Source organism: Erythranthe guttata, chromosome 2 (genome assembly GCF_056151865.1).
Source record: "Erythranthe guttata isolate IM_541 chromosome 2, IM_541, whole genome shotgun sequence".
NCBI classification, from domain to species: domain Eukaryota; kingdom Viridiplantae; phylum Streptophyta; class Magnoliopsida; order Lamiales; family Phrymaceae; genus Erythranthe; species Erythranthe guttata.
This window is the reverse complement of record NC_142534.1, coordinates 3,459,902-3,470,847: the sequence shown is the minus strand read 5'-3', so window position 1 is coordinate 3,470,847 and position 10,946 is coordinate 3,459,902. Positions and strand designations below refer to the sequence as shown.

The window sequence follows — 10,946 nt, the reverse complement described above, 5'->3', positions numbered from 1 at the left end:
TCTTTTTTTCACTTTTGAAATAATATCCGTGCATCGGACGGGGAAAAATGCTAGTATGTATAATTATTTTACCGAATTATAATTGAACAAAGAAATTTGATAGAGTAACCAACGAACAAACAATTGGTATGGTTGCAATTTGGCTAAATTTTAGAGGTAATTTAGTCTTTTCTAGTTTTCTATTCAATGTGGTTATCCGCCTAATTTCATACCGTAAATGGGTCATGTGGAAAATGTCAAAACCACAAGAAAATTAAGTGCCTAATTTCATACCATAAGGGGTCATGTGCAAAATATCCAAACCACAAGGGGGTTAAGTGCTATTTAGAGCCATATAACATTTGGACAATTATAAGTTACAAAAATTGGGCCGGGCCGATATTTAGACGGGCCTCCTTGTACGAATCCGTGTTCAGCCCGCGAAATAAAAATGTCTTATTTGCAGAGAAAGCGGGTTACCCGATCCGAATACAACCCGTGATACCCTACACAGACATTCGTCATTCAAAAGACGATTATTCAAATCGTTAACCCCAATCTGAGCACAATCAAGCTTTGGATTTTCCGATCCGAGATTCCATTCTTCGAGATCGACTCACAGGTGCATATACACACAGGACAGAAGCAATCGGATTTTGGGAGAAATAAAACGATGGGGGTAGGTGCTAACGTGCGCGTGGTGCTCCTGTTGTTTTTGCTCTGCGTCGTGCAGAGGAGCGCGGCCATATGGTTGAGTTTGCCGGCGACTGGGACCAAGTGCGTCTCGGAAGAAATCCAGAGCAACGTCGTCGTTTTGTCCGATTACGTCGTCATTTCCGATGACCACACCCACTCCACCCCCACCATTTCCGCCAAGGTTAGGGTTCTTCCCCCCAAATTAATCTGCGTGTGTTCAATTAGTTTATAATTATTTTGTTTCTATCTGCGGAAAGATTGTGTTGTTGGCGATGGAAATATTGAAGATGGTTTTGAGCTGGATTAAATGGAAAATAAGTAATTAAGTTAACTATATTAGCGTCGAGCTCGATTTATTGCGAGAATACTTGAAGAACTTTCTATTTTTGGGTTCAGCTTTTATATGTTTTACTTTGATTTACATAATCTAAAACTAAACCAGGCATCACTTAGTTTGATGGTTTTATGTTGATGTAGAAGAAACCACTAGCTATATTTATTTACGAAACTCACTATTGCGTCCGTTTCATACATCACGAATTTATTCCTTCTGAACCCGTTAAGAGGGAAATAAATTGTTTTGCAAAAGCAATTTTAGTTTTGTAAGTGGCAAGTAGGGTATTAATGTTGTATAACCATCTCGATTTTTTGATTGACTAACGACTAAAGAGTCAAGTTTCATGTTTTCAAAATTAAATCGGCAAGCTCCTAATCAGACTGACAAAAATCGAAGTCTTAATTTTGTTGATTACATAGCATGCACTTTTAATACTGGAAATCTGATGCTTCACATTGGGACTGTTTTCTCGTTATTCGATAGTCCCCCTTTCATATTTATCTGGTGCTACCGTGCTAGCTAATTCTTACGTGGCCAGAGTTATTGGCTATATCGTCCAATTACATTATAGATTTCTTAAGAATGATAGAGTAAACTACTTCACTTTGGATTACACCCAATTTTTGGCGTTTCCTTTTTTTATTTTCCTTCTCATCTTTGTGTTATTGATTATACTATGTCCTGAGTGAGACGAGATTCTGACGTATAAAAGATAACTTCCTGCCTATGTGCAGAAGGCTCTAGTAATTTAGATGATTACCTCCGATTCAGAGGTTTAAAGGGCAAATAACATCAATGTTAGCGTCGTCGCACATGATTAGTTTGGCCCGGTTATCATTCTTGCAGTTCCGATTCAACTAATTCGACCGTATGTTTCTTCTGAAAGGTCACTTCACCATACGGGAATAACCTCCATCACCAGGAAAATGTCACACATGGTCAATTCGCTTTTACAACTAGCGAGAGTGGAAACTATCTAGCTTGTTTTTGGATCGATGGCAATAATCAAGGAGGTGGGGATGTAAGTCTCAACATTGACTGGAAGACAGGTATTGCAGCCAAGGATTGGGATTCGGTTGCAAGAAAGGAGAAAATCGAGGTGAGATCTTTAAGATTAAATACGAATGCTATTTTCACTTTCAACTTTATACATTTACCTTAATTTGGAAAGCCATATGTTTGCTATTTTGAGTTAGGCAGGTTCGTTTTGATTGATAGGTTGGGATTAGGTTGATAGACAATATAGTCAAGCTTTGTCAAATGTTTGGGATTTAGATTTCAAGTCCGTCATATAAAATGGGCCCGGATTATAATCAAGCAAAAATTCAACCCCTATGATTACATGATCCTAATTTTGCCTTTTGGATATATTAAATAGAATTACCACGTGTGCTCCCATACATAGAAATAATGCTAGATTGCTAGTAACTAGTGTAATACGGTCTTTATTCCGAAGCAAATTTGTATAATCACAAATCTCAAACAAATAATCACTAAATCACATATTACATTATCATAAACAATGTAATGAGTAATCCTATCCAATCCAATCTTGACTTATCAATCCCATCAACATTTTTCAAAAGATGCCTAAGTTTATACCATTTATTCTGGTGACAAAAGTTTATAGACAGTTTTTATCGGCAAAAATAAAGATCTCAGAATGTGAATCGAAGCTTAAAAAGTTGTTGCTCATGGTGTAGAATGTATTTACATACTTCTTTTTCCCCCTAGTAGGGTGTTGAGCTTGAGCTAAGAAAGCTCGAAGGAGTAGTGGAAGCCATCCATGAAAATCTTCTGTATCTCAAAAGCAGGTATATGTTTTTTTCTTTTTTTTTTTTTTTTTATTTTTATAAATAATGTTTATCAGTTAACGATCCGAAGTCGTCTTCTTAATGCTCTAACTTTTCGAAACCGTTGCAAAATTGTTGTTCTTGCAGAGAAGCGGAGATGCGGATTGTGAGTGAAAAAACGAATGGTCGGGTGGCTTGGTTCAGTATCATGTCACTGGGAGTGTGCATTGTGGTTTCGGCTTCACAGATATGGTACTTGAAGCGATATTTCCAAAAGAAAAAGCTGATTTAGACGGAAAAAACACGAAATTTTAGGTTGTTTGATGTATTTTGTATTTTGCTACACCGGCCTTTGAAACCTTCGATTTTGTTTATTTTTGCCTCGTGAATGTATATTGTTATTCTGCAGAAGGATTAGTTGTTTCGTTTAATATGAAAATGTTTGTTTGTATTTTTTGAGAAAAAAGAAAAACGATTCACACTGACTACCAATAAATAATTCCATCAATAGTTAATGATCGGGACTTGATAAATACAGAACACCTTTTAGTAAACGTAGACCATCTTATTTATAAATTCTGACATCAATCCAATCTTTTTTCTTTCAAACATTTATTGAATATTGCATCATTAATTATCAAAACACGAAGTTTATCAATTCCATAATTTTTTTTTTTTGAGTTTTTTAATCCTCACAAATACACAAAAAAAACATTAAAATAAGAGTGAAAAGTATTTATTTAGAACAAAAAGTTAAAGAGGTGATAAATAGGTAGAAGGATTTAAACATTAAAATTAAAAAAAATAACCTACAGTTGCTAAAAGTCATCATATATTTATCATTTTAGTTGATGATTTCTAAATCAACTTATCACCATAAACTAAGATAACTCCGAAGTTAGTTATCCATCATAATTATGCTCTCGCACTAAAATTGGATTCCATAGTGCTATATTTCTCTAATTCATTACTTTTCAAGATAAAATTAACTTTATAATTTATCCACTATTAAAAAAATAAAAAAAACAAGTCAACGTGGATGCATGTGATTGGCCAACATCTTGTTAGTGATATAGCAAAATGAATAATCAATAGTCACAACATTGAGTAACCCCCAAATAAGGCAATAACTATAAACATGAATTATCCAATTATGACAATAAATTCATTATGAAATTGTTAAATGATTTCAAAATTTGTTGTTTTTTATTTTATATTTTTGGAAAATTTGAGTGGTGGTAAATATTTATTCTCTTCTATGGATACTTTATTTTTGTCAACTTTATCTTTCACCTTTGCTTCTCCTCAACGTTGGGTACCCATCTAGGATGCACGGACTCTTCAAAAACCTGAAGAGTCCAAGTGTCGGACACCCGACTCGCGCGGACTCGCCAGGACACGGCTCGGACACGGTGTCGGGCCGAATCCGAATTTACATAAAGTATTGGGGTGGGATGTTGGGGCCGTTTTGCAAAAAAAAAAGAAAATATGGACACTTTGAGTCCCAACTTGGACACGGCTGATACTTCTTTACACGTTCCTTATTCTTTTTTTTTCTTTTTTTTTTTCCATAATTGCTTTTCTTTTATTAGGAATCTTTCACTATTTTATATATTTTATTTACTAATTAACACGGGAGAAACACATAATTGTTATATATATATATATATATATATATATATATATATATATATATATATATATATATATATATATATATATATATATATATATATATATATATATATATATATATATATATATAAAATTTGAAATTTATAACTGTACCCCTATATTTTTAATATTTACGCGTATCCACCCCGGTGTCCGTATCCTACTTTTTTTAAAATGCCGTATCGCGGTGTCCGTATCCACGTATCGCGGTATCCGCGTATCCGTGTCCATGCTACATAGGTACCCATATCATTTTATTAATTGTTACCTAGCACCTTATGAAGTTGTTTTATCTTTACATTTACACCCTTATATTTTATGTAAATTGCTTATGCAATCCCCATACATTTTGTGACTTTTATAGCATGCCACTAGTTCAGATTCTCCTAATACCCAAATTTGTGTTAGTTTTGTGAAGCTACTATGTGTTCATAAAGTGGGGAAAAAAGTTTTTATTTGTGATAAACTATTGTTAATATTTAAAGTAAATATTTAAATTAATTCGACCAGTTTAAATATTATTCCGATTCGAGCTTTGTAGAGAGAGTGGTCGACAAAATGTATCAATTTGTTCAAACTTGAATATATGTATAGATATATACTACGATAGATCAGAATCAATCATCGTTAGGAGAGTTGTAATTAGCCTTGACTATTAGGGTTAAAGTTTAATTTTAAATTATGTCCCCCGCTTATTTTTAATATTTACAAAGTTTTTCTATGCAAGTTATAGGGGTCGCGATTTTCACCAGCTGTGACATTTCATAGATCTAGGGATCAGAAACTCTTCGAGAAAACTATAATTCATTAGTATCACCGAATGTTATTTATTTAAATATAATCTTGATCACGAGTGAAGTAAAATAACAATTGTAGTATTAGAAAAACAATCATCTCACTCTATAAAACGGTACTAAATTAATTCACTTTGTAAGTCGAACTCATCACATAATGTGTTAACAGTTACACATCTGACACAATTTGCAAGTTATTGCATGAATGCAGAGTGTAAATGCGACTACGGGTTTTTTTGTAATAAAAATAAAAAAGTAAATCCAAAATAGTTAATTAAAATATGAACTTTTCCCCCCATGAAAATCCAAATATATGGAACCGACCCCTAAAAAAAGGAAGAAAAAAAGAAAAGTCCAAAAGCATAATTCATTGTTTGTAGTGAGTGCGTGTTTGTGCGCGTACGGAGAGCATTTGTTCACCGAGCACACTTGTCCACAGCCACCCCCAGTTGTCTCCATACCCTTGAGAGAGAGAGAAGAGAGAGATTAGAGAGAGAGAGAGAGAGACTGGACCGAGACAAACCCATCTCTCTCCCCAGTTGCGTGTACATACAATTTCTAGTGAGAGAAAACTCGAGAGAGAGAGAGAGTGTGAAAGAGAGAGAGTATTTCGGAACCGATGCTGTGGTGGAAATGGGGAAGGCCGATAATCAGCGACTGCCGATTGTGCAGCAGCCTAATGGCGGCGGCAGCACTGCTTCTAGAACCTTCCTCTGCCGGAGATGTGCGGTGGGCCTTCGCGGACTCTGCACCCTCAAATGCGCCGTCGTTTTGATGCTCAGTGTCGCCGCTTTCTTCTCCGCCGTTTTCTGGCTTCTTCCTATTCGATACAGGGAAGTTGGGTTTGATGCTCGAGAATCCATCAAGCTCAGTGGTAAAATTGCTGTTTCAATTTCGTTCGTTTTTTAATTCTAATTCTAATTCTCCAGTTTTCAGTTGTGATTTGACTTGCTTTGGGAATTAGGGTTTCTGTGATTTTTTATTTTTTTTCCTTTGTGTGCCAAATTGGTATTCCTGGTAATTTTGCGATCTTATAGAAGACCAATATTTATTCAACATTTAATATTTATTTTGTATTCTATCATTCTTGTTGGACATTTGGATCCATGGAGGTGTCGTAATTTCGCCGATTTTCCTTATAGTTTATGGTGGGGAGAAAAATTCCCTCTCTCTTGTTTGGAAATATTGAATAATATACCCGAAATAATTATTCCAATAGAAAAAATGCTGGTTTTTTAACTAAAACAGTTAACTGTGTCACGATTGCTTGTCAAAGTTCAAGATAACGAAAATGTGATTTGGTAGGTAATATCTGGTTGAGCAACCGCATGACTTATCTTCTAGGGCATCGTTGTTGCTAGATGGTGATAGCTTGTTATGAGATTATTCTTTCATAATTGTGTCCATAGTGTAACTTATTTTCCGAGATGGGACATGCGTTTCTTGGATTGGTTGTGCAATTGTACGTACCAGGTAATCAAGATACAAGTAATAGCTTTTCATTTTATGGGGTTGCGTATGGATGTGTTTTTCTGCGTGAGTGACACTTCATCGAAACCATCTTCTTTATTAGTACTACTCGGGGCAATCTCATTTAAACAACTAGTTGCTCATCCGAACAATTATTCAGCATGATGCATCCATTTGAGATTAAATTCACATTTCTTGAAATTCTCCTATCTTTTGTTCATTTGCAGTCCCATTTTGTCGTAACGGGCATTGGTTTTTTCCCGTCTTATGAAACTAGTTTTAAATTGGAAACCTGAATCTGGATGATGTAATACACTAATGGCTTTCCTAAATGTAGATGATGCAATTTTATTGCAAATTTAACTATCCCTTTTGATATTTCGCCAATTAGTATAATTTGGAACAGCTTCTGATGTAAGCTCGACCCTGCTGTAGTACTTATTAATTATTTGTCTCGACCTCCTGTCGTACTTATGTGCTATGTAAGCTCTCATGTTAGAATGTCCGCATCATTTGTGTTTGGTGTTTCTTAAATCTCCAACAAAATCTATGCATCTGAAATTAATACGTACCTTCACGACACAAGTTGTTTTCCGTCATCTCTCTGTTAAAGTCTTGATTCGTGTTCTTTCTTATTCCAGCCACAGTTCAATCATATTTCAAGCTTCAGAAACCAGTTCACGAGCTCGTACCGTATATTGCAAGATTAGAATACGACGTCAATGAGGAGATAGGTGTCCCTTCTTTAAAGGTTGGCTTCAAGTTTATATACTGTAAATATTGTTAATTCAAACAGAAGGACAATTTGACAATCACTTCAATTTTTTTCCACAGGTTGCTGTTTTGTCCATGCACAAGGGAAGCACTTCTAACTGCACCGATGTGGTGTTTGGCTTCCTTCCCGATCCAATCAATAGTACAATGAATTCAGTGGCTTTGAGTTTGTTAAAATCATCCTTAATAGATTTGTTTCTTCAACAATACAATTTGACATTAACTTCCCCTATCTTTGGAGAGCCTTCTTCATTCGAGATTCTAAAATTTCCCGGTGGGATTACCATAATACCCGAGGGAGCTGCTTTGATATCTCAAGCCCTTGTGAATTTCACTCTCAACAGCTCAATATACGACATAAAGGAAAATCTTCCGGAATTGAAGGAACAACTGAAATCTGGACTGCGTTTGATGTCCAATGAGGTAAATTAATATCCACCGTTTGTTCATCATTCACGTCGCAAAAAAAATTAAGCCCTTTTGATTTTGTTTCGACTTTTCTTGATACAGGTGGTGTACGTAAAGGTAACAAACAAACACGGCTCGACAAAAGATCCACCAGTTACAGTTGAAGCTTTGGTTGCATCTAATAGTGGGACAATACTTCCGGACAGATTGAATCAGCTGGCTCAAATAATTACCGGATCGCCCCCCACGGATAATCTTGGCCTAGATCATTCCGTTTTTGGGAAAGTTAAAGAAATTAGCTTGTCATCATTTCTAAATCACTCACTTCATACACCAACGCCGACAGCAACCCCATCGCCTTCTCCATATATGGCACCATCTAATTCTCCTGCTTTTGCACTACCACCTTGTACAAACTGTTATTCATCTGCACCCAGTCCAAATAATGCCCCTTCCAGTTCTTTATCTCCGATTTCCGATTCTCCTGCACCCTCGGATTGTTGGTCTACTAAACCACCAAGTCCGCCTCCAACTTCTCTCAGTGACCAAATATCTCCTAATTTATCACCTCGAATATCACCGGGTCCTTCTCCATTGCCTAGTGCTGGATATGGTTCGGGCGAAAGGAGTGGGAAAGGTTTGGTGTCTCCGCTGAGTGCTTCCTCTGCATACGACCATTCATGTAAGTACTCCCAGTTAAATTCTTTGATTGGTTAATGGCATTTTCGTAAACACTTGCTTTCGTTGTGCTCTACATTTATGGAAGTCCATTTCGATAAATTGGATTGGAAGTATTATTGATGAACGATGTTTGAGAATATTGTTTCGCTGGAAAAAAAATAATTAACTAACTTTTTTCTTGCGAAGTTAGATGCCTTTGCTATCTCATGTATTTTCTTCGAAGAAAGCTTTCACTTGATGAAAGATTATTCAGCATATCGTGTTGCTTTCTAGAAAGAGAGAAGAAAAATAGTAGTAGAATATGTTAGGTTATCCAATTATTGCACTATGTCTACGATTTACTGACTAAAAACGTTCGCGTGATTGCAGCTTTTGTCGTGGGCACTTGGAGGATTCAACGCTTCTACTTAAACGGACTGGTGGCACTTGTTGTCCTATCTTGGATTTCGACATCTTCCTAAATTGATATATATACATATATTACATATATATATAACTTATTACAGTTTTGGTGGTGGAGAGTGAAATTGCGGTGATAAAAAGAAGTCGACAGAGGAGCTTAGGAGAGTTGGAGGTGAATGGCAAAAGATGGCATACACCTTCACCCTTCACTGTTACGGGGTCTGTGTGGCTCTCGACATAAAAAAAAAAAAAGAGTGAAAAATGGTTTGCTTTTCGTTTGCAGGTTTTCCGAAAGAACAAACTGTAAAATGTACGGGTTCTTTCTGAACTTCTGCAAGTGCCGCTGATTATAATGTTAACAAAAACAGAGTATTAATTAACTTATATATATAAATATATATAAATATATGCTCAGTAAATAAACCAATTATCTGCTTATGTGCCTGCATATAACTTGTCCTCAACTTGCTGACGATGGTCTCCGGTTCCGATTTTAATTAGTTTTACGCTTTCAATGCAGCACAGGTTGTCGGAAATCAGAAATTAACTCAAAATTTGATTTACTAAGATAAAATTGAAGGCTCAACACAATTTCTCAACAAATCAATATACAAGTTCATTTACTTAATTACTTGATTATAGTTTATTTTAGAGTAAAAAGCAGTTTACCCCCTAAACTAAGAGCGGTTTTGCACTTTGCCCCCCAAACAATTTTTTTTTGCACGTTTTTACCTAAACTTGTTATTTGGTTGCACGATGCCCGTTTTCAGGCAATTTTGGACGGAATCTAAAGCACGTGCAAATCACGTGAGTTAGGAAGGGGTAAAATTGTCACTTCACTAACAATCTGACCTACAGTTCAATTTTCATTAGTTTTTTTCGTTTATTTAATTGGATTTTCCTCCATCTTCTCCAACAACTCTTTCTTCTTCCCCTCTTTGTGCTCTCTTTTTACTGGTATGCTTCGATTTCTCCCTCCTCTTCTTTTTCCCTTCTTTTGCTTTCTCTAACTAGAATAAATAAGCAATTGAAGATGCAGCAGGTCGTTAAGTTCGTAGTCTCCCTTACAATCATTTTTCGCCTCCTCACCTTCATGGTTGTTCCTCAGAGGTGACAATAGCGGTGGTGGAGCCAGAGGAGGCGACGGCATCAGCGCCGGAGATGGATCAGTGGGTGGCCGTTCAGGTCGATCCAACGGAGGTTGAAGTGAAAATTCCAATTAAATGCAACCAAAGAGATAAAAGGGGAAGAGAAGAAGAAATCGAAATAGTATGAAAAGAAAAAGGGAAAAAAAAGGAGTGGTTGGAGAAGATAATCAAAATGAAGGAAATCTAGTCAAATAGAACACTTATTCCCCTGTTTCTTGATTTCTTTTCGGAGATCAATCAGAAAAAAAAAAAGGTTTCTTGTCCTGTTTTTCTCATTTATTTATTTATTTATGTTTTATTTAAAAATCAGATATCAAGAAGAAGAAGATGGGAGCAGAAGACTCAGTACATCGTCCTCTTGTATTTGCCTATTACGTCACCGGTCATGGCTTTGGCCATGCCACCCGCGCTGTCGAGCTTCACCGCCATCTCTCTCTCTCTGTATCACTGTGTGTGTGTGTGATTTGTCTGAAAAGATGAAAAAATAATGTTTTTATTCGATGTACTAATAACTTGTTATGTAATTATGGGTATGTTTTGATTCGATCTGTGTGTGTGTGATTTGTCTGAAAATATGATTTTTTTTAGATAATGGATGAAAATTGGATGAATTTGTTACAAAGGAAATTTTTATACAAGAAAATTGGATGATTTTTCCGATGATTTTGTTACAGGGAAATTTTATCTCAAAAAATTGATGAAAGAAGGGATTGTATTCTGCGTTGTGTTTGAGCACTCTGTTTCTCTGTGTTCGAACAGATAAGTCTGAGAAAGAAGGCAAATGGGGAAG

The 10,946-nt window shown here is 35.9% G+C and overlaps 2 protein-coding genes across 3 annotated transcripts; both read left to right on the top strand.

Annotated features, from left to right (window-relative positions):
- The first annotated feature begins 410 nt into the window (after positions 1 to 410).
- LOC105970020 (transmembrane emp24 domain-containing protein p24delta3) lies at positions 411 to 3,277 on the top strand. Its single transcript, XM_012994799.2, has 4 exons — positions 411 to 856; positions 1,899 to 2,111; positions 2,750 to 2,826; positions 2,953 to 3,277. The coding sequence occupies exons 1-4, from the start codon at positions 653 to 655 to the stop codon at positions 3,095 to 3,097; spliced, it is 639 nt and encodes a 212-aa protein (XP_012850253.1). The 5' UTR covers positions 411 to 652; the 3' UTR covers positions 3,098 to 3,277.
- Positions 3,278 to 5,641: 2,364 nt separating this feature from the next.
- LOC105970021 (uncharacterized) lies at positions 5,642 to 9,456 on the top strand. Of its 2 annotated transcripts, none has more exons than XM_012994800.2 (5): positions 5,642 to 6,147; positions 7,385 to 7,494; positions 7,578 to 7,940; positions 8,028 to 8,607; positions 8,976 to 9,456. In XM_012994800.2, the coding sequence occupies exons 1-5, from the start codon at positions 5,907 to 5,909 to the stop codon at positions 9,065 to 9,067; spliced, it is 1,386 nt and encodes a 461-aa protein (XP_012850254.2). In that variant the 5' UTR covers positions 5,642 to 5,906; the 3' UTR covers positions 9,068 to 9,456. The 2 variants fall into 2 exon arrangements, 1 of the variants encoding a protein (XP_012850254.2); XR_016034178.1 differs by having other exon boundaries at positions 5,656 to 6,147; positions 8,028 to 8,798; positions 8,860 to 9,336.
- The last annotated feature ends 1,490 nt before the right edge of the window (positions 9,457 to 10,946 follow it).

What these genes read in the sequence shown, in the direction of transcription:
- LOC105970021 (XM_012994800.2), top strand. Translation starts at nt 5,907, where the DNA reads ATGGGGAAGGCCGATAATCAGCGACTGCCGATTGTGCAGCAGCCTAAT. An exon ending in AGAATCCATCAAGCTCAGTG is followed by an intron (nt 6,148 to 7,384) that starts GTAAAATTGCTG and finishes TTCTTATTCCAG; the next exon opens with CCACAGTTCAATCATATTTC. An exon ending in TGCGTTTGATGTCCAATGAG is followed by an intron (nt 7,941 to 8,027) that starts GTAAATTAATAT and finishes TTCTTGATACAG; the next exon opens with GTGGTGTACGTAAAGGTAAC.
- LOC105970020 (XM_012994799.2), top strand. Translation starts at nt 653, where the DNA reads ATGGGGGTAGGTGCTAACGTGCGCGTGGTGCTCCTGTTGTTTTTGCTC. An exon ending in CAAGAAAGGAGAAAATCGAG is followed by an intron (nt 2,112 to 2,749) that starts GTGAGATCTTTA and finishes TCCCCCTAGTAG; the next exon opens with GGTGTTGAGCTTGAGCTAAG. An exon ending in CTTCTGTATCTCAAAAGCAG is followed by an intron (nt 2,827 to 2,952) that starts GTATATGTTTTT and finishes TTGTTCTTGCAG; the next exon opens with AGAAGCGGAGATGCGGATTG.